Source organism: Punctularia strigosozonata (genome assembly GCF_000264995.1).
Source record: "Punctularia strigosozonata HHB-11173 SS5 unplaced genomic scaffold PUNSTscaffold_5, whole genome shotgun sequence".
Lineage (NCBI taxonomy): Eukaryota > Fungi > Basidiomycota > Agaricomycetes > Corticiales > Punctulariaceae > Punctularia > Punctularia strigosozonata.
This window is the reverse complement of record NW_006767437.1, coordinates 1,558,025-1,584,932: the sequence shown is the minus strand read 5'-3', so window position 1 is coordinate 1,584,932 and position 26,908 is coordinate 1,558,025. Positions and strand designations below refer to the sequence as shown.

Genomic DNA, 26,908 nt, shown 5'->3' with positions numbered 1-26,908 from the left:
CGAAACCCTTGACTAGTCTGGATATTCTCAGTTCTGATTCAATCTGACCGTGCGACGACATGATTAAATAGCCTTGATCCTCAACGTCATGTCCGAAAATCCGAAATTTTGAGTGCCCGGGCGCTTACGCCAGACGCTCGACCCGCTCGGTAATCGCCTGCTCGCCTTGCTCATCGTCTTCAAGTGGGTTGCACATCTCCTCGCTGGCACCCGACACCCCCCGTCGCCGGCCATGAACGTGCTGGGCTCGCTGCGCGCAACAGCGGCCCCCCTTGGACTTCGGCCGTCTTGCTCGCGTGCGCTCGTCACCGAACCCGGTCCCTCGCGCCTGCACGCCGCCTTCTGGTCGCACACCGCTCGACGGCGCGCTTACACGTCCCACAACAACGGCAGGACGTTCCATTCTGTCTCCGTTGTAGACTACCAGAAGCCTGCCGGCATCGAGCTCAAGAGTCCTCGTTGGGTCAACAAACCTCGGGCACCGGCGCAGGATGACGTCGATACGCCGGATGAAGATGTAACGCGGATAGAGGGTAGCGAGGATGGGACTGCGAAGGCGACGAGCAGAGGCCCGAGCAAGGCCCTCCTAGACGCTCCCGACGGCGCGTCGGGCTCGCAGGGTGCATCCGACTCCGCCCCTCCAGCATCCTCCTCGTCAGGGAGCGACGGCTCCGACGGGCACGACTCGTCCAAGCCTCCATCCGACTCTCCGCCACCGGAATCCCCTCCAGCCCCATCACAACAGCAAACGTCGATATCGAAGCAATCCGTACCCGATGTCTACCCACAGGTCCTCGCCCTACCCATCGCCCGCCGCCCACTCTTCCCCGGCTTTTACAAGGCTGTCGTCGTCCGCAATCCGGCTGTCGTCGCTGCGATCAAAGAGATGATGAAACGCGGGCAGCCGTACCTCGGTGCTTTCTTGCTCAAGGACGAGAACGCGGACGCGGACGTGATCACGGACGTCAACGCGGTGCACCCCGTCGGTGTATTCGCGCAGATCACTAGCGTGTTCGCCGCAAACACGGGATCGGGCGAAGATAAGGAAGAGGGATTGACGGCGGTGCTGTACCCGCATCGTCGGATCAAGATCACGGAACTGGTCAAAGCAGGTCGGACGATGGACGAAGCGGAGAAGATCGAGCAGCAGCTCGAGACGCCCCCGTCAACTCCAACATCGGAAACTGAAGAGGTTCGCCAGTTGCTACCAGGTCAGCTCTTTGTCTGCCATTCGCGTGCACTTGCGTGCTCACGCGACCTCGCAGGCACGCTTCAAACGTCCTTCCTCCAACAGCACGCGGTCTCCATCGCCAACGTCACCAATCTTGCCACGCAATCGTACAACAAGGACGACCAATACATCCGCGCCTTCATGTCCGAGATCGTCTCCGTTTTCAAGGACATCGCGCAGCTCAACCCGCTCTTCCGCGACCAGATCACCAACTTCTCCATCAACCAGGTCGCCTCCAATGTCTTTGACGAGCCGGACAAACTCGCCGACTTTGCTGCCGCCGTCTCCGCGGGCGCCGTCGGCGAGCTGCAGGACGTTCTCGAGAGCCTCGAGGTGCAGGATCGCCTACGCAAGGCGCTGCTCGTACTCAAGAAGGAGCTCATCAACGCGCAGCTCCAGAGCAAGCTCAGCCGGGACGTGGACAGCAAGATTGCGAAGCGCCAGCGGGAGTATTACCTTATGGAACAGCTGAAGGGCATCAAGAAAGAACTTGGAATGGAGAGCGATGGGAAGGACAAGCTGATTGAGAAGTTTAGGGAGCGCGCGGCGGCCCTGAAAATGCCCGAGGGTGTCCGGAAGGTTTTCGACGAGGAACTCAACAAGCTGCAGCATCTGGAGCCCGCGGCATCTGAGGCGAACGTTACTCGGAACTACCTCGAATGGCTTACTCAGGTGCGTATATGCCCGCCACATACCCCGCAGGATCTGTACTCATGCCCTTCCCCAGATCCCTTGGGGCCAGCACTCGCCCGAGAACTTTTCGATTGCGCACGCACAACAGGTGCTTGACGAGGACCACTACGGTCTGCGCGACGTGAAGGATCGCATTCTCGAGTTCCTTGCTGTCGGCAAGCTGCGTGGCACCGTTGAGGGCAAGATCATCTGCTTGGTTGGCCCTCCGGGTGTCGGCAAGACGAGTATCGGAAAGTCGATTGCCAGGGCGTTGGGCAGACAATTCTTCAGGTTCTCAGTCGGAGGCTTGACGGATGTCGCCGAGATCAAAGGACATAGGCGAACATACGTGGGGTGCGTCGTATAGAAACGTGATAATACCAAATGCTAACGATGTCTCCTTCAGCGCTCTTCCCGGCAAGATCATCCAGGCCTTGAAGCGCGTCGGCACCGAGAACCCGCTCGTACTTATCGACGAGGTTGACAAGATTGGGCGTGGGCATAATGGCGACCCGGCGAGCGCGCTACTTGAGATGCTCGACCCCGAGCAGAACACGGGCTTCCTCGACCATTACATGGACGTCCCCGTGGACCTTTCCCGCGTACTCTTCGTCTGCACGGCTAATATGCTCGATACTATTCCCGCACCGCTCCTTGACCGCATGGAGGTGCTCGAAGTGAGCGGGTACGTGACGGAGGAGAAGGAACAAATTGCAGCACGCTACCTTGCGCCGCAGGCGAAGGAGGCTTCTGGTTTGAAGGACGCCGACATCCAGATCGAGTCTAGCGCAGTGGATATGCTTATCAAGTATTACTGCAGGGAGAGCGGAGTGCGCAACCTGAAGAAGCATATCGATAAGGTGAGCACGGATCGTGGGGATGTTTGCGACTGCTCTTGCTGACACTGCATAGATCTATCGTAAGGCAGCGTTGAAGCTTGTGCAAACCCTAGGCGAAGATGCCTTACCTGAGCCCGCCACGACCGCCACTGCGACCGATGACAAATCGGCCAGCGATGCCACGGTTGCCCAACCGGAAGCTGCCACTGCTACTGTCGAAAAGGTCGCGCCGCCTCCTAATAAACCGGCCGCGCCTGAGACCGCGACGCCGAAGATTGATGAGGAGCATGAAGTTCAGGTCACGACCGAGGACCGCAAGCCTCTGAAGATTCCGGACGACGTGCACATCCGCATCACACCGGAGAACCTCAAGGACTACGTCGGCCCGCCTGTCTATTACAAGGACCGGATGTATGTGAAGGCGCCGCCACCCGGCGTCAGCACTGGCCTTGGGTACTTGGGTAACGGCTCGGGCGCGGTGATGCCCATCGAAGCCACAGTGCGTCCCCTTCTAGAATATGCTCACCTACACTTCCCCTTATTCACGCGTTTTTTATTTCGCAGAGCATGCCGGGTAAAGGTCACCTTCAGCTGACCGGCAAGCTAGGCGAGGTTATCCGGGAGAGCGCGCAAATTGCGCTGAGCTGGACCAAGAGCCACGCACTGGAGCTCGGCATTACCCAGTCCGCTACGGAGGAATTCCTGAACGAGCGCGACGTGCATGTGCACATGCCGGAAGGCAGCATCGGCAAGGAAGGCCCCAGCGCGGGTACCGCGATTCTGACCGCGTTCGTCTCGTTATTCACCAAGACGGCGGTGAACTCGGACATTGGTATGTTATATCTATATCTATTGTTGCGTTGGGAGTTTCTGATCGCGTGCTTGTCGGCGTTTCTCAGCGATGACAGGTGAGATCTCGCTGGTGGGTCAAGTTCTACCCGTCGGCGGCCTGAAGGAGAAGATTCTGGCCGCGCATCGCGCGGGGATCAAGACCATAGTCGCGCCGGCCGCGAACCGCGCAGATATCGAGGAGAACGTGCCTGAGAGCGTGAAGACCGGGATTCGCTTCGTGTACGTGGAGGACGTTCGGGAGGTACTGCACGAGGTATTCAGTGGCACGGCTGTCGCCGAACGGTGGAAGGAGACGCTCAAGCCATGAAGATCAACTGCATACGAGATGAGACGCGTTTACTAGGGCAATCGTTTGCTGATCGCTTTCAGAGTTGATTACAATCTATGTATCTTTACACTCAGTCCCCCCTCCGCTCAGCGCTTGTACGGTAATAGGAACGGCTAATTGCAACAACGCCTACATTTAGTGAACTGGCGTGCGCGAGTCCGTAGGTTCGTCGCGTGAAGAAGGCGTTTGCAGTCACTCGGCAGCAAACGCTTTCAGTGTATCTCAGAGCCATTCTACGGTCTGTGGGTCGTGGGGCTGAGTGAGCGGGGAACACACCGAGAATCGGAGGACGACAGGCTTACCGCAGGGGGTTTAGACGAGATGTCGTATGTGACACGATTTACGCCGGCGACTTCATTGGTGATACGGGACGATATCTTCCTGAGGACGTCGGCCGGGAAGACGAACCTAATACATACCCAATCAGTACTGAGGTATCTATTAACGGATAAGATGTGCCATACCAATCGGCCGTCATGAAGTCTTCCGACTGCACCGCTCGAAGCGCGATAACCTGTGACAAGCCGTTAGCATCGGGTGGAAGGACGCTACTAGAATAAACTGCTCGAAGGGCGGCGTTAAGCCAGCATTGGGCGAAACGCAACGAGAATAAATCGCTCGTTGAATTGGTGTAAGGTATCAACGTGGAAAAACGTGACGAAAATACACCACTCGATGGATGGGGGTAACCTTAGCAGATTGAGGAGGCGACAAAATTGTACTGCTTGACGGATGGGAGTAAGTCAGGCAACACGTACCTGTTCGTACGTCCGCTTATCGCCCATCACGCCGACCGCCTTCACGGGGAGAAGCACGGCAAACGCCTGGCTGATCTGGTCGTAGAGTCCTGCGGCGCGAATCTCCTCGATGTAGATGCTGTCCGCGCGTTGCAGGATCTGGACCTGCTCGCGCGTTACAGGTCCCAAGATGCGGATAGCGAGGCCTGGCCCGGGGAAGGGATGTCGCTGCACGAGCGGCGCCGGGATGGAGAGCAGCCTCCCGAGTGCGCGCACCTCGTCTAAAAGGGGAAGCACGATCAGTTACGCGAGAGCAGAAGGTCGTGCGAGCGCGCCTTTGAAGAGCTCGCGGAGAGGCTCGATCAGCTTGAGTTTCATGTCTTTCAGCAGGCCACCGACGTTGTGGTGGGTCTTGATCGTCGCGCTCGGGCCCTTGAAGCTGATGCTCTCGATCACGTCCGGGTACAGCGTACCCTGGAGGAGCCATTCGACCTTGCCCTTCGCCTCCGCACCCTTCTCGCGCTCCTCGGTCGCGGCCGCGGCCTCGAGCTGCGCCGCCTTCTCTTCGAAGACGTTGATGAAGGTGTTGCCGATGATCTTCCGCTTTTGCTCCGGGTCCTCGACGCCGGCAAGGCGGGAGAGGAAGAGGGCGGAGGCATCGACGACGGTCAGGTTCACGCCGAGGTCTTTATTGAGCATCTGCTCGACCTGTTGCGCCTCGTTAAGGCGCAGGACGCCGTTGTCGACCATGATGGCATGGAACCTGCGTAATCATTCATGAAGATGTTGTGTATGGCTAAACAAGATTTGTACCTGTCGCCGATGGCCTCGTGCATGAGCTTGGCGGCTACAGTGCTGTCAACTCCGCCGCTGACGGCACCGATCACACGTCCCTTGGGACCGCAGATCTCGCGGATGCGCGTAATTTCCTTACCGATAAACTCTTCCTATACATGATGTGTCAGTATAGGGCAGAAACAGTTCGGGATATTTACATGCCATCGTCCAGTTCGCGCGACAGCCGCAGATGTTTAACACGAATTTTCCAATGACTTCCTTGCCGCGCTTCGAGTGCGTGACCTCCGCGTGGAACTGGATGCCGTAGAATGGCTTCGTGTCGTGCGCGATGGCGGCGTAGGGCGCGCTTTTGGTGCGACCGATGACGTGGAAGTCGGGGGGCATCTCAGAGAGCTGGTCTCCGTGAGACATCCAGACCTGTGAGACGAGTCAGGATATGTGTACGACAAAAAGGCGAACACGGACGTACGTCCATATCGTCGCCAAGGCCATCGAAGAGGACAGACACTTGACTGTCTCGCTTGACGATGTCAAGCTTTGCGAATCCATACTCGCGGTGATCGCAAGCGGAGACCTTGCCCTTCATCGAAGACGCCATCTCCTACTGATCGTTCTCAGAAAAGGAGATAATTGCAATAAAATGCAGATGTCGCCACACCTGGAGACCGTAGCATATACCGAGTACAGGTACTCCTAGCTCGAAGACGTCGGGGTCCACATGCGGCGCGTCCGGGTCGTATACGGAGAACGGCGAGCCCGATAGGATGATGCCTGCCAGTGTTCAGCACATCGCGCTTTTCCTACACGCTGCCATCTCCACCTTTTGGTTTCCAGCCGAGCTCTTTGACCTTTTGGGTGCAGGGCATGAGCTCCGCGTAGACATTATGCTCGCGACATCTCCTGGTGATCAGATGGCTGAACTACGGTGCAAAGACCTCAGCCGCGCGCACGACGCCATCAGCAACGCGCCAACCTGAGATCCAAAGTCCAGGATAACGATCGTATCGAACTGGTCGTGTATCTCAGCCATGTTGAGTGACCCGGAGATAATGGCAAGGAACGTGCAGGGCGCATTGCAAAAACACGGGAAGCCCCTATGAATGCATGGTGGCCACGTGATGCCAGGCGCCCAAGCGCAAGGCCGGCGCGCCCTCGGGCGGTCGGTGCTCGAGGCTCGAGCTCAGCTCATACGGGCCCCCTGCTCGGTCTCTACGCCAATTCATGAGCTCAAAGCCATCGACTGCGGATATTCATGCAAAAAACAAGCGGCTATTCGAGCGCCTGAAGGCGGGATGCTCGGGCAGTGACCTCGCCGCGTTCGCCAAGTCTCTCCACACGCTGAAGGATTTCTTCCGGCAAGAAAGGGCGTACTATGCCGACGCGCGACCCGTGGTGAGTATCAGACTTGGGCGTGGCCAGTGGACACGGACTGTGCAGGCTTTGCGGTTCAGTGATCGCGAGGAGAATGATAATCAAGCTGACATCCCTTGCAGATCATCAACATCCTCCTCGTGAGTATCTGCTCGCATCGCGCCTAGGGGACTCGTCCGACCGCTTGTGCAGACCGCGCACGACAATCTCGTCAAGCTTCTGGCGGGGCCGGTGCCCGACGAACCAGCCCTCAAAGTATGCATCGACCGATACTTGGAATTGCTCAGCGTCGTACACGGCTGGCAGTCGAAATTCTTAGAGCTCGAACTCCAAAGTGCGTCGATTCGCGCGTTCTGCATACCAGAGTGATCAGCTGGAAACGACCCGGACAGAGAACCTGCAGCGACTTTACGACGCTAGACCGCGGCACAGCCAAGCAGCCCTGGGCCCGGTGAGCTCATAACGCATCGCTTATCAATCGGCACTGACAGAACCTACGAAGTAGTCCCCCGCCGTCCCGTAAGCATAGCGTGTCCATCGTTGTGTCGTTTTCCTGAAGTTGCTCGTAGATCAGCTTCTTCAGCCTCGCCACAACCGCCAGCCGTTGTCCCTACTTTGCCACCGCAAACCACCACGGTCCAGCCAAGCCAAGCGCCTTCGATTCCGCCGACCCAAGCGTTCCCGCCCACGCTCCCGCTCTCCAACCCGCCACCCGTCGCCGCCTCTCCAGCGCCCGCCGACTTGTCTCGCGCGTCTTCCGGTTCCGTGTCCTCCCCGAGTTCGGGAAAGCTCACAATAAAGATTCCCCCCATCTCCCACCGGCGGCGGTCCCAAAGCGGGTCCGGGGTGCGTCCATCCAACCCGTCGCCGAGAAGATGCACAAAGCTAATATTCCTGCCATTTCCCTTTCCTCGCAGGATAGTCGGGATGTCGATCCAGAGGTCTCTCCAATACAGACCGCACCTGTCGGCGCGAGTCAGAACAAGGCCCACCAGGCGTCCGCCGTCAACGCAGCTCCTCCAGCGCAACAATTTGCTCCTGTTCCAGGTGTATCCGTTTCTGCGTCCAGATCAGGCTCTGCCGCGCCGTTGACATCGTCGGGCATATCTTCCGCTGCTCTTGCGAGCAAAACGCCGGTCCCGGCGCCATCGACCGCTCCGGCGCAACGACCCGCGACAGGATCTGCCCTTACCGGTGCGCGATCGTCCGCGATTCCTGCTTCCGATCTCGTTCTCGGCTCTGCGTTGGATAGCGGGCTCGTAGCATCCGCTGCACGTCCGAAAGCACCATCTAGCGCGGTGCAGATTCCCTTGGCAGTTGTCGCCTCTGGTTCCCCGACGGGGGCGGCGGCACCCGCACCTTCTGGCCTAGCCGGCGCTGTGGTGCGGATCCCTTCGACTGCGACCGCCGTCTCTAAGGATATATCGCAAGCTACTCGTTCAGCGGCACCCGTTGCACATTCCATGTCAGTCCCACCTTCGGCTTCATCGACTACGGCGCCGTATCGCCCCTCAGCAGGATCTCCCGCCGCCGCCACCCCAGCGAGGTCGTCGGCTCCCCCTTCCGCTCCAGCCCGTTCTCCTGATTTTTTGAGGTCCGGCGCGGCGGGTCCGTCATTCGCAGCTCCACCCACGACAACCTCGCTGGACTCCCTCGCCGCTGAATCTGCGCGCGGTCCTCCCGCGTGTCCCATCGCCGTCGCCGCTGCCTCGGCCACCATCCCGTCCCCGATATCTTCAGGCCCGGCAATCCAAAACCCTCCGACTCCCGCCCACCCGTCATCGATCCCACCTCGCGCTTCTTCCGACCTTCAAGCAACAGATAAGCGTCCCGCGCGCGCAAGCGAATCTCCCGCGATGCCGGGTGCGGTACCCCGGGCGCTCAAGCCTCCCGCGAGCGCAAGGAAGCCCCCGGCGAAGACGCTCAGCATCCGAGATCTATTCGCTATCGATCGTGCCAGCTACAATCAGCGCAAAGCTCCCAATCAGGCGAACGCGGTAGCATCCTCGTCCGCATCGGCAGCAAGCCCGACTCCCGACCCGCAGGAAGCACCTAATTCCGTCGGCAGTGTTGTGTCTCCCAGCCCATTCTCGACGCGGGTCCCAGATACCCCGAAAGCAGCGTCGATGTCGCCGGCTTCTCATAATTCAGCGGATGCGTCGCCGGCTCCTCTTACTTTAGCGGATGTGGCGCAGGTTCATCACGCTTCCGCGGGTGCGCCGCCGGCTTCCCGGGCTTCAGCGGATGTGTCGCCCGCACCGACGGGCGCGAATGAACCTCTGGTCGTGGCGAACGAGGAGGGCGACAGGGAGGCACGTGCGTCGCAGCCACCTGGTTCTGGTATTGTTGTGTCTGTGGCGGAAAACACTCGACCACAGAGTGCTCCTTCCGCGGACGCCACAGAGGCGAACTTCGACATGGACTTGGATGCACCGGAAGACGGTATGGGGTTCGGGCAAGAAGCAAGAGATATCAAGCCGGAGGTGGCGGCGCTCCAACAGAAAACAAGTCCTGGACAGGAAGCGCGGGAAGCGCAGTTGAAGAGGGCGACGCCACAGAAGAGACGAAGTCCTGCGCTATCCACCGCAACCCCTAATGGAACGCCTCAGCCGGCATCGACGATTCTACCTACCAACAGCACCCAATCCCCAGAGCCGACAACGCCTGCGTCCTCCGCGTCTTCTGCCTCGTTCGCACGCCTGCAGGCCGATTCGAAGGTCAGACGAGCCAGCCGCAGCCTACAGGAAGCGTCCAACGGCCACCTCAGTGACCTCGACTCCCCTAGTGAGCCTTCCTCCGCGGGCATGAAACGGAAGCCTTCTCCGCTCTCCGAAGACACCAACAAGGTCATCAAACCAGCGCGGACTGCTCCTGTTGACGATGGGCCTTCGGACGATCGTGGTCATTCTTCTACGTCACCCCCTACCTCGAAAGGGTCAACGATGGACTCCCCGGCTGCTGCGGCTCAACGCTGGGAATCGATCTTGAGGTCGTCGTGGCGTGTGCCGCGTCTTGCTCCCGCTAACGGCTCTAGGCCTACCCCCGCAGACATCTTTGGTCCCGACCGGCAGCTTGTAGCGTGCATGAAGACGTGCAAGGGTGGCCAGGTCGTGTCCTCCCAGTTCACGATCACGCCGGACGTGATGGCCGGCATCACCAACTGGGTATCGCGTCACAAGCATAGAGAGTGCGTGCTGTGTCTGTGCTCGGCCCGTTGCTTCGTCACTGACAGTCCGCGAAACTAGTGTTAGTGGTTCGAGGTGTCTCTCGCTGACGTGCCACACTGTCGCCGCCAGTATGGCTGCCATGCGAACTGACGCTGACAAGGATCCCCTTGGTCACGTCATCTGCGAGTGGCCGACGACGGGTAAGGCCTGGGCCTCGTTGAGAAACGACAAGCAGCCCGTCACATTTTCGCTCTGCCCGCCCTACATAGTGCGCATTCCGCCTTCGACTTCATTTATCTTGTGTTTCCATTCAAACGTGTCCTTAGGTGACAAATGACGCGGACAACACGGTCGAGTATTCGAACCTAGTCAGCTTGGGCAAAAATCGGCTGGAGATCACGTATAGTCAGCTGCATTGCGGCTTGCTGTTTGCGCTGTGGCTGCACATGCCCACAGCGGCGCAGATCAGCGAGCACGAAGACTATCACCGGAGGCGAGACAGGCTGGACGAGGGCATGACCGAACTCAGGAAGCCGTTCGTCATTTCCTGGCCCGATGACATCTGATTCATCAACATTTTGTCTTAATCTTCCATGCTCGCTCCTCGGGCCTCGGGCTACCCCATCGTTCTATCATTAGTGAATCCTGCTTATTTTTTGTCGCTTTGACTCCTGCTGTCCTAGTCGAATTGTTTTCCTATGCAAACGCGCGTTTACTCTAGCTTCCCCTTGTCACCACCGGATGAGAGATGCTGCAATACCGGCACGGATAAACGGATGCTTTACCTTGTCCTCACTAATGCAATCTCGATGGCCGTGAAGATGCCGAATCAACTGGTTCCGGCTATCTAGAGCATAATTGCATACCCCCGGCTCTGCGCAGTACTGTGCGTCAGGTCCCCGAGGCCCGGAGCCACCAGGTAGTGCACATGGTTGAGGCGCCGCCATCTTGCGTGCGTTGCTAGAGGCTGACTGTGACATGATTCATGTCACTCTAAACTTATTAAGGCTGGTCATGGGACGTATAGGATTGTCGCTTTCACGGATCTCTCCAAGGGAACGATCAATGAAATCCATTGGGAGTTTGCATCTACAGAGTCCGAGTCGGTGTGAAAGAAAGATATGCAAATACCAATGCCGGTCTACAAGTTAACAATCGGTCAACGACGGCTATACATGTGGTGAGCCTGGGCTTCAGAAGGCACATATCTATGATAGGTCATGCAATACGGGTTTCTCAGTTTTCGGGGTCCTTCGTACGCTGGACTGACCGAGAATGTCGATAAGCACGGCGACGCTATCGCCAGGATGAAATATAGTCCGACTCACCCGGCATTGGCCACCGCGTTCGGGTCTGACCGCGCCGACAACGATGCACTTGCAACGTCTTCGCGCTAGAGAAGAACAGGCCACATACTTCGCAGATGAACTCGCATTCTTTCCCATGTTGCGCGACTTCGTGCCGTAGCAGATCGTGTTTGCGCGAGAACACCTCGTCACACGTTTCACAATGTAACGTTTTAGGCTCTCGAGGTTTGTGGGTTTGCATATGCGTTTTGCGTGTGTACCTGGGTATGGGCTGATTAGTACGTGTGGTCTCCCGATGAAACGGAGAGCTGATAACTTACTCTGACGTGAACATTCTAGTGCACGTCTTCTCGAGGCAAACAAAGCGTCGCACTCGCTTGAACCCCGATGAGGGCTTTCCGAGAGCATCGGACGCACTATCAGGGCCTTGACACGGACTGTCATCGGCAACCACTTGAAGCGGAGGATTGTCGGAGCCCGGTCTCTTGCTCGATTCGCTCTCGCTACCACTCGAAGGAGAGCACGGTGATTGGTCTGCCAGCGTATCCGGAGAACTGACGCCAAATACGCTGTCGTCCCCCATAATGTATTCCGAGGGAGATGAAGTAGCGGTTTGAGCTAGTTGATTATGAGCATTGCTAGAGCTCCGGGAGGACAGTCCGAAGTCCAGGACACGTACAATGGGTTATAGCATTCGTGTTCGAAATAGACCCGTTAATCAGCTCAAACGTGAACCCGAAGTCCATCTGTGCATCGGTGTTTGACGCGTCGAGAATATTGAGGTCGACCCCCGCAACATCTGGCCTTACATAGGCGTTGAAGTCAAAGGCAGGCTCTATGGAGACGTGAAGATGACAACGACCGAAGAGGACTAGAACTTTAATTACCTTCTGTGTCGTTCGGAAATTGATTCAGAGCTGCCGTTGAATGCGAGTGTGGTTGCGACGGTGCAGTCGACTGCCCTGCTGCTAGTGACATGTCAACATCAGGCTCTATGAGATATGAGATATGTTTAGCATTAAAGAGTATGCCAAGCCTGAACGGGCGCATACCTTGAGCCATGACTTCATTTGGAGAGATCTGGTCTTCAGAAGACGTAACATATATCCGCAATCCGGGACCAGCGCGGCCATCAATTTCCTGCAGATGAATGCTTGCACTGGGATCGGTGTGCCAGTCAGCACGGTTCGGCCTCGCGAGGCTGGCGATGTCGAATGTGTAATGACCACGAGAAGGATGCCTTCGTACGAGGATCTCGGACTGGGTGAATAAATGTATAGGAAAGCTGAGGGTCATGTCGCGGGATCTGGCCAGTAGTGTTCGCGAACCTCTCACCTGTGAGAAGGCGCGCTGGGCTTATATGGGTTCTGTAACGCTTGACTCCTTCTTCGAACCGTGGGCAGTCGGCGGGAAACGCATCAACGAAGTTACCCATGAGGCACGCTGATACTCTTCTTACTGCGGCGCTATTGGTCGGGTGTGAACAACTGTCACCATGTGCGAACGACCCCCGAACGATCCTCAGAACTCGGTGTGAATTTTGAAGGTTTCCGCCCTCGGCTGGGCCATCGGGTCACCCATGATGCCCGCACGGGCAGAGTGGCCTCGCCAATCCGGAACTAAAGACTCCAACAATAGGAAGCCCCGTGCTTAGTTGCGCGAAGCCCCACCGCCCCGCGCCCTTCGGAGCCGGAGTAGTACGCGTTACAAGGTGATTCTCCCCGAGAGGAATTGGATACGCGACACCGCGTGCAGAGAGGAGCTGAGCAATGTGAGGGACTGCTTGACCCCGGTCCGTGTCGCCAAGCTTAGACCAAGCCAACAGTGGCTCGGATTGAGGCAACACCGACTGACAGCTGTACTCTTTGCTCGCTATATCTCCGGCGAAGCCAGGGTGTTATTGATTAGATATGCTTTTGCGGAGCAACTATCGGAGTTGTCGTGCGGAGGAGGAGAGGTGATGGTCGTGCCTCAAGCACTGCAACGCCCTGCCGAGTGAAGGGGGTGACCGTGTGATTCATCAAACAGGATCAATCTATTACGCCTTTCGAGCTTGGATCCTGCATAGCAACTCGTAATTTAAGGCTGTCCTAATACTCAATGGGGCTTCCGTCGATACTGTTGAAGGTGACTTCATGTTCACTCCGACGCCCAATGATGAAATATCGGCGCCCCGGCCTCGCCTAGCACTGAGTAGATACTATCAAACCTCTCCCGAGTTCGTTATCGCGAATTTCATCGCGTTGAGCGTCAACGTAAACAGCAAGTAGCATATCAATGTACAGAAGCCAACTGTTACCAATCATCCGCCTAACTTGGACAGTGTGTACTCTTTCATTTGGTATCAGATCAGGCACACGTTCGTAGAATCAAGCAATCCCCCAGGATTCAACCCTACGTGATTCGTGGCTCACGCCTGATCCCAAGCATATTGTACCTCGCACAAGAGGACAGTTGACGCGGCTGATCTTGGCGTACCCGTTATGGTCGGTCGGAATACGGGTGGATGCAGGGTGGATGCCTACAATGTTCACCGCATCTCCATCTCCGTCAACCGCGGATCTCTGGAGACATAGTCGGAAATGACCGAGAGGGTCTCTGACGTTCCGGACAATTCACATCAACATCTCGCTGAGAACCGGTGCTGTGGCCCGCGCCTGCCTATATACAAGTCTAATATCATAACACCGATGGTAGAAGACACCGTCGTTGACCTAGTGCAAAATTAGAAGGATCCGATTTGATCCTTTGTCTATACTGCGCACGATGTACTACTACCATCGGAGCTCGTGCAAGGACTTGCACCCCGATTGTGATAGGTTGACGCCTCCCCGTAGCAAAGGCGCGAGTATCTTGCCCTTCAAAATCGTCTCTTGCACCAGACTTTCAACGTCATGGGGCGTTACGCGACCGTACCACACACCGACGCCGTTGGGAAAATACAGCTTGTCGTTGACGTATCAGCCTTCCGCACATTCGATACTTCATATAACAAACATATGCGCACGATGACGTTACCGGCGAACTTGTGACCGCCAATGTGAGAGCTCTTGAGAATAAGCGCTGATTGGCTTTGACTGGCGGCGTCGAGCTTGGCGCGGTAGTCATTTCCGTTGATCGAGGAGGGTTCGACGGGCGGGTCGGTCTCGATGGAGGGTTCGAGCTGCGTGTGGACGTCCCAACCGCGGCGTTCCAACGAGGCTGTGATGGCTACGAGGGAGCGCCTATCAGTTCGAGGTTCTTTGCCAACAAAAAACGATCGCGTACTTTGCTCCAACTTCCCGGCGGTGATATGACAGCGATTGTCGCGCTTCTTATGGGAGCCTAGCCAGAAACGATGACGGAGTGAATACGGCGGACGGTGAAGCGACGTAGAGGGCAAGTATAAAACACGGTATTCAACGAATGAACGAAGACGGTCACTCACACAGAAGAATAACACAATTATATGGGAGGACATACGACTTCAGATCAGTAGATACGGGCGTTCGAGATGGATCAGGGTGGTACAACTGAGCGAGGGCCTTCCAGAAATCGTCGGCTCCAGCATCCGACGAGGGAACATTCGTGCAAACAAGGTAGTCAGGGAAAACGAGGACGGCGCCCTCGTCGGAGATAGGCGTATGCGAACCATTCAGAATGGAGATTTTGGACGTTGAAGACGGATCCACGAGACCCGGTGCGTTTCCTTGCAGCCCCTTGAGCACTTGCGGAGGTAACGGGGGTTCAAAGCCGGAGTTGTGGGCTCGCGCCAGGTGGTACGCCAGGGTTCCTTTCACGTCCGTCACTTCGCTCGGCCAGTCGGTTTTTCCCGTTGAGACGACGAGTTGTCTCCTGTACGGTCTCAAGGCTCCGAGCATCTGAGTTTCAAGATCGATTGTAAACTTTCTATCCCATTCATGGTCTATGTGAACAGTCTATGTAAAAGTAAGAACGACGAGAGAATCAGAACGCTTTCCTTCATCGCACGGATTAGGACACGAGCGACAGTCCGCGTCTGTTACCGGTACATCGGCTTCCCGCAGAACACGCGCCGTCTCTCCTGCATCCGTGTTCTGCATGAGGATAAGGGCCTTGAGCTTGCGTAGGGTCGCCATCGTCGCGAGGAGAAAGATGAGCAGAAGCAAGTAGCGAGAAGAGCTCAGGACGCAGCATTTCTGGACTTTCTCGACGTTTCAGAGACGCGTTGCACTGGCTGCGACGTAATAGAGCGTTCGTAAGGCGCGCCGACCGTCGTTGACCGCAATACGCACATCCGTCCCGAAACAAACCTGCGCCCACCGCATACTCCGAGTCATGTGATTCATTTGTTGCGCCCATCTCACGGCGGACGTTGGACGCTGCCCACTCCAGTCTCCATAGGCCCGTCCTACATCGTTCGAGCCCTCGTCAAAGTCGGTAGAAAAGCTTTGTTGAAGCTCCGGCTATACAGACAATTCACTCTTCTGCGGCGGACGCCATCTAAGTGTAGGCGGAAGATCCGTTCTAGGGAAATCACGACCGCTGTTGCCTGCATTCGGAAGTTCGGCTCTCAATCCATTGACATCGCGAACTGGTTCCATCTCCCCGTCCAGGACTACGAACAGCCGTGGCCCTGCGTTATGTGGCGGTTCGCTTCGCTACAACTCCCTGCTTGCCAGGGTGGAGTGGAAAGACGCTGTCTGCTCCGTCCGTCTTAACTCTGGCCATTCTCATCTCAGGGGTTTTATATTTCGGGTGCGGAATCTGACGTTGAGATTTGGATATGCACACCCGAGCGCTTCCGGACCTCGTTCATGTGGAAGCCCGAGACATGACCACAAACGACCCGAGCCCGTTGACGCACTCGCAACGCAACGAGACCCTCGAGCTGGGTACATCACCTTCGTACCTGACTCTTGGTGACGATAATCGACTCGAGAATTCGCCATCGTATCAAACACTACGTGGCGACCTCACCGCTCAGGGGAAGGAGCGGGACAGCGATTCCAGCAAGCGCAAGGAGCAATACAGCGAGCGGCCACCCTCGGAGGCTTCTTATCGTGAAGATTTGCAGGTCTCTGTCGATCCCGGGGAGGATCCATACATCCTGACCGGCAGGAGGCTTTATATTCTTTTTTTGTGCGTAATACTTCTCTGAATATGGGTCGCATTGCAATGAGCATTCTTCGATAGTGCCCTCCTGTTATCTGTATTCCTTGTCGCCTTGGATCAGACCATCGTGCGTGCCTATGTCTATCGAAGTTCTCGGATCACCCAATCACGAGCCGCATAGATTGGAACCGCCTTACCGAGGATCGTTTCCCATTTCAATGCACTTGACCAAGTAACCTGGGTGGCAAGCGCATGTACGTCGAAGCCAGGTGTACTCTCCACGTCTCCTCGCGCTCAAGGCGATATGTAGACTTCCTGACAGATGCCGGATTCATGCTCTCCGCCGGTTTGTGACTTCTGCGTCTATGCTTGGACCCTTGCTCATCGATCCCCAGGCCAACTTCTTGCGGTCGCCCCTACGAAATGGGTATTCTTGGCATCGATCACTATTTTCGAGATTGGTTCCCTTCTTTGTGGTGTCGCCCCGACGATGGATGTTTTGATCCTCGGTCGTGCGGTATGTCGTTAATCCGACAAAATAGTGCGATAGTACGTTAGCTTAATCGCTAAATCAGATCGCCGGCATGGGAGGTGCCGGCATCACAATTGCTGTAATATCTATCATCGCGCAGGTTTGACCATCGATGATTCGAGGAATCACTGCTGAAATTCTCGCTGTTCAGGTTACGAGGCTCGAGGATCGACCAGTTCTTTTCGGTGCCTTTGGGGCGTTCTTCGCCCTTGCCAGCGTTATAGGACCGCTGATGGGTAAGTCACTCGTGTGATGGATTCCTTCGTATGCTGACTTTGCATAGGGGGAGCGTTCACCGGTAAGTAATAAAAAACCCCAGCGAACGTTTTACTCAACAACGTATGAAGATCACGTCTCTTGGAGATGGTGCTTCTACAGTATGTGCATTTGTTATTGATCTTCGTGTTCCCGACACTGATGGTAGTCAACAGTCAACCTACCGGTAAGGTTTTCCAATTTCTGCAAAGCTACATACATTGAAGAATCCGTAGATTGGCGCATGTACGATCGTCCTTGTTTCAATAATGCTCGAGGCTCGTCCGCCGATAGATGATAGCAACTTCGCCGGAACTGGCCGAAGCAAGTGGCTACGGTATGTTATCGTCACCATCGCAATCCTGCCTACAGAATCTGATTCCTGAACAGACTGGATTGGGCCGGAACCATACTGGATATCGGTATGACGACCGCTTTGCTATTACCTCTGCAATGGGGTGGTGCTACCAAACCTTGGACCGATCCATCCGTGAGTCCACGCTGCCGATGATTTGTGATAGTAGAGAGCTCAGATCGTGGCAGGTCTACGCTCTGTTTCCGGTCTTTGCCGTGCTTTGTGCGGCCTTCATTTACTGCGAGTATAGGATGGGTCCCAGAGCTATCATTCCGTTGAAGATGTTCAAGCGACGCGGTATGTTGGGATGTGCCCTTGTAGCCTTCTTTGTGTATATGGGCATGCTTGGTTGGTTTTCAAGTTCTCGTCGTGTACACGTTCTGATTGCCGTCACACGACAGTCGCTACGTACTACCTGCCCTTGTGGTAAGTGTTCCTACCCCATCCGTATTTCGCACTCTTAATGTGGAAATCAGGTACCAAGCCACTAGAGGACATTCCGCGACCACTTCTGGTCTCGATATCTTGCCCTTCATGCTGTCCGTTGTTGGATGTGAGCCTTTTTACGTCCTCAATGACTTCCGTATGTCTGATGTTGCGTAGTTGCTGCAATCTCCGGCGTGGTGATATCGGTGACAGCCTCCGTCGCTTTTCTAAGCGACCACGCACTAACGCTCGGCTTCTCATCATCATAGAAAACGGGCAGGGTCATGCCGTGGTTGTTCGGGTCTCCGTTGCTTCTGGCGATCGGCGGAGGCCTGCTCTACACTGTCGACGCGCACACTTCTACCGCGAAGCTGATCGGCGAGTCTTCCCCGCAAACACGCTCAAACAGTCCGTTTCTCACGCGCTCTCTCTCGCAGGTTATCAAATTCTGTTCGGATGTGGCATCGGAGGGGCAATGCAGAACACGATTCTAGGAGTCCAGACGGAGTTTGCAGATGACGAAAAGCTGATCCCTCAAGCGACCTCCATCGCGCAGTTCATGCAGCTTCTGGGCGGCATTATCGCCATTGCGTAAGTCCAATACCGCTTGTCCGACCCTCTGGCCAAAGTAGTTCACGTGTATTGCTATCAGTATCGCCGGGACCGTTTTCGACAACCAACTTCGCGCGAACATCCCTTCCACACTACCCGCCGAGCTTGCCAAGCAGATTTCGCAGAGCGTGTCCGTAATCAAGACACTCGACCCGGCCGATCGCGCGATCGTCATCGAGGCGTACACTAAGAGTCTGCGGCCAGTGTTCATGATTGGCGTGCCCGCAGGCGCTCTCGCTTCTCTCTGCGCGTTGTGAGTTGCGATCATCATCCGAGACGTACATGTATGCTGATCTTGCTCCAGGATTGTACCGAACTACAATTTGAAGGAGCGGGGTGGCGGAGCACACGCCGCTATCGCCTGAGTCCTAGATGCTTTGCTTGCTGTCGACATGTTCTTGATGATCTTGGCCAACGAATGTACCATAGCACACACGTAACCGTCGAGACCGTCTGGTTTTGACCGACGAACATCATATATTCGACGTGCATGTCTGCTTGCATTCGCGAAGGACTGTGACTTGTGATGCCCGCGAGCATCGCATCATTTGGAGGAGCAAAACTCTTGGGATATCCTTCCTAGCCATCGGCTGCTCGTGCGTCATCCCTAGCCCACAGCTCAAGAGCCGATCGTGAGCGTCCTCCGGGAGCGTCATCCAAGGAACTGCGGCACAGTACCACGTCCAGCATTCCGATATGCGGAGGATGTAATGCGCAGCTTTCCGATTATCGGCGCGACGGATTGAGTGGTAGGATTTGGCCTACGGCGCGCGTACTCTGCGTTGGGTACAGGCAGAGCTGCGTGACCTGCGCACGTTTGCAGGCTTGATTGCGCCTGAGCAGATGAAGATGAGCTATCATCAAGATGGAAGCGGCATGCACGTACTAGGATTCATCGGAAGGGGGCTCAGCTCGCCGCCAGCCGCGGGCGTCGTGATTAGCTTGCAGCGCCAACACGAGCAAGGCGGAGCCATACTCGCAACGTCCGTCGAACAGCGCGCGCACGTGCATAGCTTCGTTCGATCCCCTAAGAGTTCTTCTACCTGCCCGGATTCCCTCGCGTAACATTTCCACGCCGGGAACCACCAATTCATGAGGGAGTACATCTCGGGCCGAGTCAGCGATCCGTCAGTCGCGATGTCACCGTAGCTGCGGACAAGTGGCATGATGTCGTCTGGACAATGTCTGCGCAGGAATTGCAAGGCTTCGGCGGGGTACCAGTTCAAGATCCGCATGGTCTCCTGCAGCGGCAACGCGAACATGCAATCCAGGTCTCGGCGGTCGTAGAAGAGTACGAAGTGCCCTCGCGTCGGCAGTTCCTCCGAGCCGGAGAGGCCTTCAGGTAGTTCGGGATGCTCCTTTAGTGTCTACCCCAAAATCCATGCGAGGGGTACGTTTGGCTCAATAAGGTAGACGTCCAGCGCGTTGTCTACCTCTTTCCTGAGGTCCGCGGCGAGCAGGTCTACAGCAACCACAATCTGAGCAGTAGGGTCCTCGTGCATCGCTCGCAACTGCTCAAACTCCCTGCCGCACCCGTCGCGGTACATCAGGATGCGTCTCTCCGGGTCTTTGTCGGGCGCGATGGCCCGCGACAGCGTGCGCAGGTGTCGACAGATACCATGAACGTCCTCTGGACTGGGCGCAAAAATGAGAGCCTTCCGATCGTCGGCGAGAACGAGGTTCAGTTCCGGAAACTGTTTAGAACCTGCACCGAGGCGAGGTTGGACGATCAGGCTATATCGCATGGAAGAAGAAGGAAAACAGCAAGGTGAAGCTATCCCACGTGGATATGTTGACGCGCCTGTCGCGTGAATCATTGAATGCTCCGAACTCATTCCCTCGACGTTATTGATGGCGAACGGCATTCTCATTCTGCATCGTGGAACTCGAGGGCGAGGAGAAAGAATATCAGGTCCTCGAAATAAATGCATGTTGTATTACGGCGTGTCAAGCATGTGAAGCATGTGGGAGTAAAGCATAGTGCGATAGAAACAATGGAAGAAGGTATGCCAGAAATTGCAGCGATGATTGGTCTATAGGTATTGGACGGAATTTTCGTTGATGGGAAGCTACTTACGTGCCTGATACTTCTTGCTGTCGGAACGGAGAGTGCGGGTCGAGGTTGACTGGCTGAGGCGGCTGCGTTTGTTTCCCTCAGAGGTCGTGAACCGGTCGCGGAGTCCTGCGTCGCCATGGCTGCCACTGCGTGTAGCATGCGCGTCCTGGACCACGTCTTCTTCCGTGCGGCTACGCTTATAACGTCTCGACCTGCGTAGCACGTTTGAGGCTGGCTCTGCAGGCTGGTCATTGTTGGCAGGTTGAGCGACGAATCAGTTTTCCGGCGGTGGGTCGTCCACGAGGGGCAAGGCATCACGGCCAACTTTGAGGACGGCGAGGAACTCGTCGTATGTCGGCGGGACATAGTCCGGACCAAATGATTGGCTCATATGGAAAGTGCCCCAAAGGTTCCTGACCGTCTCCTTCAAGGGCTCGAAATACGGGTGGAAGTCCGCGAGTAAGTTATCAAAGCGAGACAGCAGATGCCCAAGCTTGGAGTAAGCTACGCCCTGTACGGTGTCGCCGACAAGCCAAAACTTGAGTTGACTCTTCATGATATCGAAAGACCGTCGATATTGACCCGGGCCTTCGAGCGTGATGCACGCCCAACAAAGCACGTACAAGAACGACTCCAAGTCGTGGTGTACCTTGTGCTCGGTGGATTCATCGCCGAGAAGGAGATGCACGGACATGAATGGTAATGTACCCTTGATGCAGGGCATAGTCAGGTAACCGGCAACTACAATATCCAGCGACACCGGACTCACTGAATGGTGGTTCTTATACTCTTCCGGATCGTCTGTGGTAGGCCGTGTGAGAGTTTTGCCGTAGTCCCAGTCGAGCAAGCGACCTGGCCGCTCTCCCGGTTTCTCTTTCTCGAACGTTGAGATCATGATGTTATGGAAGCGTATGTCGCGGTGTAACACATCTATACCGTACATACGCTTATGCGCTGGTGCACATTCGTAAGAAAAGCTGGTACTAGGATCTTTGTGACATTACTCACCTTCGACGGCATCGATTAAGACGCTGAGGAGCTCTCTACGAGTGGCGAAGTGCCGCAAAGAAACGCCGGACTCTTTGAGAACAAGCCGGTAATGTTCACGCGTCTCCGGCTGCCTTCCCATCTTTGTGGGGACGCCGAGTTTGTCGCGAATGATCTTCGCAAATTGCACAATACCGTTGGTTGCGACGCTCTCGTGATCGATGATATGGCGGATAGAGTGGCGAAGTGGCCAGAGTACGGCGTTCTTTGTGCCTTCTGACCACGTGACCGCGATTCATTACGACCTCCAGATTGGTGTCTCAAGGACGAGGGATATTAAGATCCTAGCGCCTGCCGCAATACTTATGCCATAATGTACTTGACTCGTGAAAATAGTCGTTGTACGTAGGGCGCCACGTCAATCCGAGCTCTCCCTGGCCGAAGACGCGATTGGCGGTGCTGGCGTGACTCATTGAACGCTCCGAACGCGTCGAGTAGCCACGTGCACGAGCGGACCTTGGTGCATCGTCCTCATCGTCTGTCTGCCTTCACGCGCAAGATGTCCCCACCAACCGCCGAGACCTTCATCAAGAAACAACTGATCATTGAGAAGAACATTGTATGTATCTATACGCCAGTTCCCTCGGTGATGCATCGTAAAGCCACACGTACTAGGTCACATTTCGTTCACTCAGTCGAGCTTTGGCTGTACACGTCAATCAGGCCAAAAAGTACGCGCTGTTGCGCTTGATATCCGCTTTGAAACTGATCCGAGGCTGACTGCAGTGAACTGGGAGCATATCACTGTGCGGCGACTGCCCGAGGCGACAAATCTTCGTCTGCGACATATATGCTCGTAGGAGAAAGGCGGCTCACGCGACAAGACTACGCGGACGTTGATGAGGAAGACGACCAAATGAGAGACTTGGAAGAAGTTGAGGATGAGGAGCATATCATGGAGACGACCGTGCTACTAGTCCCCGAGGCCGATCTCGCGGGTGCGCATCCACGAAGCTCTGTATCTTTGCGCGCTATATGCATTTTTGAGCAGAATCGAAAAAGAAGCTATCGCGTGTGTTGTCTGTACACATTTACTGCCTTTCACCCTCCCCGATACATGTGAGCACCCACCGTACTTCCCGGAGGTGGCTACGCTAAGACAGCCCCGCAGGATGCAGCGCTTATATGCGAACCGACACCTCTCGTCCGCAAAACCGATGTGGAGAAGGCAGCGGATCCGGGCTTCGCATCTACTGTGGGGAGGATAGTGGGTCAGGATGTGAAGGTCGGTCACCCTTCATTCCTTCTCTGCTCTGTCCATTCTGACCATATGCGTGCGATCGATAGCTACAAGGGAAGGCGCCGTTAGCTACACGCGACATGAAAGGAAAGACGAAAGCCATCGCCGACGCCGCCAAAGCTGCGATCCCGATCCAGCCGGTTCCCAAACCCGAGCCCGCTCCAGCGCAGGAGGCGAATCTGCCTAAGGCGGAAGACGCGAAGGCGAGCAGGCCTGAACCGGAGGCCCCTAAGAAGACCGACATAAGACCGAAGCCGACTGGCAAGCTCGACTTCAGCAAGGCGAAGACGAAGAAGGACAAGGAGAGGGAGAAAGAGGAGCAGGCCAAGATCAAGGCGGAGAAACACGAGGCGGGGGCAGAGGTTGCCAAGAAGAAGGAAGTCGCGAGTAAGAAAGAGGTTTCGGAGCAGAACTCGAAGAAGGCGGAAGACGAGAAGAAAGCAGGGCAGACAAAGACGAAATCAGTGGAAAAGGTGAGCGCACATATTTCGTCGTCCACGGCTGGTTCTCTCGCGATCATAACTCATTGTATATGACCAGCGTGGCACAAAACGCAAGTCCACGAACGCGTTGATGTCTGATGACGAAGCCTCTGAATCCGGGTCCGGATCCGCGAATGCGAAGTCCACCGCGAGCAGCGCCGTGCCATCGCGCGCGTCGAGCAGTCGGCCCGAAGTGAAAGTAGGGCCTCCGACCAGAGCAACGACTACCAAAACGGTCAAACGCGGCATCATCTTGTCCGACGACGAGGATGAAGAACAAGTGGTAGCTAAGAAGAGCGCGAAAGGCAAGGCGAAAGCTACGGTCTTAGAGTCGGACGAGGAGAGCTCAAAGAGCGCGCGAGCGATGTGGGATATGGATGATGGTAATGCATTCTATCGTGACACGTTTCCCCGGTATACCCTAACATGGATATTCACAGACGAAGTCGAGCGAGTTACGCATTCGAAAGCGACGTCGCCAGCGGCATCGCCAGAACCGGGGGACGATACGGACAGGATGGACGTGGACGACGACGTGGAACCGGTCCCGAAGAAGCCCCGCAAGAAGAAGGAACAGAAGGTGTGGCCGGTTGGAAGCAATGGCCTGAGAAAGAAACGCACGGTGAAACGCAAGATGACCGTCGACGACAAGGGATACACCGGTGAGAGCAACTCACCTATCCCCGAGAAAACTCGCAGCGGAAATTGACAATCTTTGCTATCTCGCCTCACGCAGTGTTCGAAGATGTCTCCGAGTACGAGTCGGTTGATGAAGAAGACGAGGAAGGACAGTCGGCGGAGGGGCCTGCTGCTGTGCCTACCAAGCCGGCGACATCGAAGGAGCCCCCCGCCGCCAAGGACGCCAAGAAGAAGGTGCTGAAGCCCTCGGGCGGCACGGGCGGTGGAGCGAAGAAGGCGATAAAATCGGACGGGAAGAAAGCAAATGCCAAGGCAACTCTAGCTGGCTTCTTCAATCCGACCAAGAAATAATGCATACGGAACAGAATACTTTACTACATTTGATTATCCCTATGATAGTATGCAATACAGTTGCAGCGCGAGCCCTAATGATACACGTCAAGCGATGATGTTATACCGGCGTTGGTTCTGGATTCCTGGGGAAATATGGGCGCGCTGGTGAGAGTCGACGGTTTTATTGCAGTGCCTGGCTAGCGCAGCTGAAGGGACTGGGGAACGTGCCATCCTGGTAGCCTATACCGCAGACGCTTCAGCGAAGGCCAAAAGCAGCGGCAAGTGTCAATCTTACCGATTACGATGGCTCGTATACTTGCATACAGCCCAGCGACCATGATGAAGGCACCCATCTAAGGATCTATCTCAGATTCGATGCCTCATAAAACCTAGTCGAGACCACGCACCAGGATAATGAAACCCCACCAGATCGCTTTCATCTTCTGCCGCGTCGTGGTCCATCTCTGCCCTCGCGGGTGCATATGGTACCAGAAGATGCCCTATGTGTGATACTGTTAGTATACCGACACCTTCATCAGGTATTTCACGGAACACGCACGGATATGCCATAGGTGAACCACGCTGCGAACATCGAGCTGATCACGCTCAGCAGATCATTGAAGAAAGGTATCCTGGAGAAGCGGCACGTTAGCATGCATCTATGCGGGAAAAGTGGGGATAGGAGACATACACCTCGGCGATGATAAACGCCGCCGTCCAAATGACCAGACAGAGGCCAATCCAGGACGACCATCCGGTTACTGTGTGCGACGACATGTGCCTCGACTTGACCCCGCCCGCCTTGCGGAATCTGTTGTTCATCCTTGATCAGAACGATGTTAAGGTGTATTCAGTCAAATAAGGACACTGACATCCGCACGAACGCCAGCTTGGCGCATACATGCCCGTTGATCACGCCCGCGATGACGATCGTCGGGATCGCGATCCCGTATGAGATCCTGCGCAGCGTCGTGCCAGTGTTGCCCAGCGCGGGTGAAACGGTGCTAGAGCCTGCGAACGCATAGACCACAATGCCGACGATGAGGTAGAGCGTCGTGTCCGCGATCTGAAGGGCGAAGAGTGCCTTAGGGAAGTCTTGCGGACGTTTCATCTCGGAGATGAAGGTGAAGAAGGCGACGTGGCCGGCTGTGGAGGCTCAGGTGAGATTGTGATACTCCGATGTTCTGCAAATGGGGCATGATCAGCGTACCATATGCAAAGATCTGAAGCGAGATGGTCAACAGGACGAAAGTCTCCAATGTTGAATTCGGCGTACGATATCCGTCACGGCCAAGAAAGCAGGAGCGAATTTGAGGCCGCTGACGTGACTGACGACGCCTCCGGTTTTGCCTACCACGCCGACTCCGATCATGGTGATGAGGATGGCGGCCATGATGGAGATGAACGACACGACGCTGAGGTAGGATATGCCGTTCAACGTTCGCGGGATTGTCAACGCGAAGCATATGATCGCCATGACGGCGGCCCAAAGCACTGAACAGGATGCGCCGGAGGTTACTGTGGGATGCGCAGTGTCAGTATGCCGGCTTCTGAGGTCCGGATCAGTGGAGGAAGCCTTACTAGTGTCGAAGGCAATCTGACCGGTGAGGACATGGCTGCCGCAGACGAACACCATGAACACGATTTGGGCGGTGCTGAGGAGCGGATGTCAGGACCGATGGTTGAAGGCCCACGAACAGGGACTTACCCTAACACTTCCCGGCCTATAGGCCCGTACATGACCATACCCGCGTCGGCCATGTTATGTACGTGTGGATAACGCAGTTTGAACTGCCCTATAACGTATCCCGTTGCTGTCGCGAACGCTCCGAGGCCAATGACGAGGACGATGCCCGCGGCCATTCCGAGTGTTGCAAATACGGAAGGTACAGACAGGATCTAGAATGTGTTAGATGAGGATCGAGCCCAGGACGAGTGATTCGCAAGACCTACACCGAGAGACACCGTCTCCGCAAGCATGAGCGCAGCAGCTTTCCACCAATGCATTGTACGGTATTGTACTGCAAGGACGTATGCGGTGAGCTCCACCAAACGTTGCAAATAGCAGGCGAGGGGCTTACTGTCGGCGCCTTCTTCCCCATACACGTCGAAATCCTGGTCTTCCCCGGCCATCTCCCGCTCCTTTTTGTTCAGCGGCATCGAGTCGTTAACCGTATTGACAGTGTACTGATTGCTCTGGCGGCCAGCGTTGGACAGTGTTTCGTGACTCGGGCGTCCGGGGGCAATGGTGCCCGCGCCGGAACGATGAGCATGCTGCTTTTCAGCATTCGCCATGGTGTCCGGATAAACAGAACGGTTTCTCCTCGAGCGGGTCGTTCGGGGAGGGAGTGCACAAGTGCCGATGCGGCGGCGATTGGCGGTACTATATAGCTCGCAGGAATATATGCATACTTGGAGGCTCAGCGCGTAGCGACGATGAAGTCATCAGCTTCGGGGACGTCTGCGCCGCCGTGGGGCGCGCTGGGAAGGAGCACGCGTGACGTTTACCGTTACTGACATAGCGCGCTGGGCGGTCGGGTGCTCCAACGTATGTGA

The 26,908-nt window shown here is 56.0% G+C and overlaps 9 protein-coding genes across 9 annotated transcripts; 4 read left to right on the top strand and 5 right to left on the bottom strand.

Moving 5' to 3' along the window:
• The first annotated feature begins 163 nt into the window (after positions 1-163).
• On the top strand, positions 164-6,518 carry PUNSTDRAFT_52066 (ATP-dependent protease La). Its single transcript, XM_007383126.1, has 17 exons — positions 164-1,208; positions 1,263-1,900; positions 1,956-2,257; positions 2,310-2,763; positions 2,816-3,241; positions 3,307-3,574; positions 3,642-4,162; positions 4,225-4,330; positions 4,387-4,436; positions 4,681-4,940; positions 4,995-5,422; positions 5,473-5,606; positions 5,659-5,874; positions 5,927-6,058; positions 6,116-6,228; positions 6,278-6,377; positions 6,431-6,518. The coding sequence occupies exons 1-7, from the start codon at positions 233-235 to the stop codon at positions 3,899-3,901; spliced, it is 3,324 nt and encodes a 1,107-aa protein (XP_007383188.1). The 5' UTR covers positions 164-232; the 3' UTR covers positions 3,902-4,162; positions 4,225-4,330; positions 4,387-4,436; positions 4,681-4,940; positions 4,995-5,422; positions 5,473-5,606; positions 5,659-5,874; positions 5,927-6,058; positions 6,116-6,228; positions 6,278-6,377; positions 6,431-6,518.
• A 120-nt stretch (positions 6,519-6,638) lies between these two features.
• PUNSTDRAFT_143311 (uncharacterized protein) lies at positions 6,639-10,644 on the top strand. Its single transcript, XM_007383125.1, has 9 exons — positions 6,639-6,849; positions 6,951-6,968; positions 7,021-7,162; positions 7,221-7,279; positions 7,334-7,347; positions 7,398-7,674; positions 7,746-10,015; positions 10,074-10,263; positions 10,322-10,644. Exons 1-9 carry the CDS (start codon positions 6,679-6,681, stop codon positions 10,559-10,561), a joined length of 3,381 nt encoding a protein of 1,126 aa, XP_007383187.1. The 5' UTR covers positions 6,639-6,678; the 3' UTR covers positions 10,562-10,644.
• A 510-nt stretch (positions 10,645-11,154) lies between these two features.
• On the bottom strand, positions 11,155-12,598 carry PUNSTDRAFT_125911 (uncharacterized protein; the record flags this gene model as incomplete). The annotated part of the gene is made up of 7 exons (XM_007383124.1): positions 11,155-11,203; positions 11,324-11,388; positions 11,412-11,562; positions 11,623-11,920; positions 11,982-12,137; positions 12,190-12,294; positions 12,355-12,598. 7 exons carry the CDS (start codon positions 12,596-12,598, stop codon positions 11,155-11,157), a joined length of 1,068 nt encoding a protein of 355 aa, XP_007383186.1.
• Positions 12,599-14,076: 1,478 nt separating this feature from the next.
• Positions 14,077-15,363, bottom strand: PUNSTDRAFT_113235 (uncharacterized protein; the record flags this gene model as incomplete). The annotated part of the gene is made up of 5 exons (XM_007383123.1): positions 14,077-14,247; positions 14,310-14,512; positions 14,570-14,626; positions 14,730-15,206; positions 15,255-15,363. 5 exons carry the CDS (start codon positions 15,361-15,363, stop codon positions 14,077-14,079), a joined length of 1,017 nt encoding a protein of 338 aa, XP_007383185.1.
• A 731-nt stretch (positions 15,364-16,094) lies between these two features.
• Positions 16,095-18,920, top strand: PUNSTDRAFT_133689 (transporter; the record flags this gene model as incomplete). The annotated part of the gene is made up of 20 exons (XM_007383122.1): positions 16,095-16,402; positions 16,457-16,502; positions 16,557-16,629; positions 16,686-16,721; positions 16,771-16,892; positions 16,951-17,007; positions 17,059-17,143; positions 17,191-17,205; positions 17,255-17,284; positions 17,339-17,349; positions 17,399-17,499; positions 17,553-17,652; positions 17,706-17,865; positions 17,919-17,943; positions 17,994-18,070; positions 18,121-18,149; positions 18,213-18,351; positions 18,381-18,534; positions 18,596-18,808; positions 18,860-18,920. The coding sequence occupies 20 exons, from the start codon at positions 16,095-16,097 to the stop codon at positions 18,918-18,920; spliced, it is 1,842 nt and encodes a 613-aa protein (XP_007383184.1).
• A 396-nt stretch (positions 18,921-19,316) lies between these two features.
• Positions 19,317-20,300, bottom strand: PUNSTDRAFT_133688 (uncharacterized protein; the record flags this gene model as incomplete). The annotated part of the gene is made up of 3 exons (XM_007383121.1): positions 19,317-19,390; positions 19,442-19,922; positions 19,989-20,300. 3 exons carry the CDS (start codon positions 20,298-20,300, stop codon positions 19,317-19,319), a joined length of 867 nt encoding a protein of 288 aa, XP_007383183.1.
• Positions 20,301-20,885: 585 nt separating this feature from the next.
• On the bottom strand, positions 20,886-21,740 carry PUNSTDRAFT_133687 (uncharacterized protein; the record flags this gene model as incomplete). The annotated part of the gene is made up of 3 exons (XM_007383120.1): positions 20,886-21,320; positions 21,381-21,565; positions 21,620-21,740. 3 exons carry the CDS (start codon positions 21,738-21,740, stop codon positions 20,886-20,888), a joined length of 741 nt encoding a protein of 246 aa, XP_007383182.1.
• Positions 21,741-22,157: 417 nt separating this feature from the next.
• Positions 22,158-24,443, top strand: PUNSTDRAFT_143307 (uncharacterized protein; the record flags this gene model as incomplete). The annotated part of the gene is made up of 9 exons (XM_007383119.1): positions 22,158-22,217; positions 22,274-22,329; positions 22,385-22,596; positions 22,650-22,717; positions 22,770-22,883; positions 22,946-23,371; positions 23,439-23,763; positions 23,821-24,042; positions 24,117-24,443. The coding sequence occupies 9 exons, from the start codon at positions 22,158-22,160 to the stop codon at positions 24,368-24,370; spliced, it is 1,737 nt and encodes a 578-aa protein (XP_007383181.1). The 3' UTR covers positions 24,371-24,443.
• A 15-nt stretch (positions 24,444-24,458) lies between these two features.
• Positions 24,459-26,519, bottom strand: PUNSTDRAFT_86425 (uncharacterized protein). Its single transcript, XM_007383118.1, has 12 exons — positions 26,434-26,519; positions 26,306-26,373; positions 26,061-26,251; positions 25,934-26,007; positions 25,629-25,870; positions 25,563-25,575; positions 25,225-25,498; positions 25,044-25,163; positions 24,912-24,984; positions 24,760-24,852; positions 24,648-24,705; positions 24,459-24,592 (listed from the first exon to the last, which is right to left on the bottom strand). Exons 1-12 carry the CDS (start codon positions 26,510-26,512, stop codon positions 24,534-24,536), a joined length of 1,344 nt encoding a protein of 447 aa, XP_007383180.1. The 5' UTR covers positions 26,513-26,519; the 3' UTR covers positions 24,459-24,533.
• Between the last annotated feature and the right edge of the window lie 389 nt (positions 26,520-26,908).

Bases quoted from the DNA above. Each gene is read 5' to 3' on its own strand.
- PUNSTDRAFT_52066 (XM_007383126.1), top strand. From the start codon at position 233: ATGAACGTGCTGGGCTCGCTGCGCGCAACAGCGGCCCCCCTTGGACTT. The intron at 1,209-1,262 runs CAGGTCAGCTCT...CACGCGACCTCG, and splicing joins AGAGGTTCGCCAGTTGCTAC to CAGGCACGCTTCAAACGTCC. The intron at 2,258-2,309 runs GTGCGTCGTATA...TGTCTCCTTCAG, and splicing joins CATAGGCGAACATACGTGGG to CGCTCTTCCCGGCAAGATCA.
- PUNSTDRAFT_143311 (XM_007383125.1), top strand. From the start codon at position 6,679: ATGAGCTCAAAGCCATCGACTGCGGATATTCATGCAAAAAACAAGCGG. The intron at 7,163-7,220 runs GTGCGTCGATTC...CGACCCGGACAG, and splicing joins CTTAGAGCTCGAACTCCAAA to AGAACCTGCAGCGACTTTAC. The intron at 7,675-7,745 runs GTGCGTCCATCC...CTTTCCTCGCAG, and splicing joins GGTCCCAAAGCGGGTCCGGG to GATAGTCGGGATGTCGATCC.
- PUNSTDRAFT_86425 (XM_007383118.1), bottom strand. From the start codon at position 26,512: ATGCCGCTGAACAAAAAGGAGCGGGAGATGGCCGGGGAAGACCAGGAT. The intron at 25,871-25,933 runs GTAAGGCTTCCT...CGCATCCCACAG, and splicing joins TCAGATTGCCTTCGACACTA to TAACCTCCGGCGCATCCTGT. The intron at 24,853-24,911 runs GTGCGTGTTCCG...TATCACACATAG, and splicing joins GGTTCACCTATGGCATATCC to GGCATCTTCTGGTACCATAT.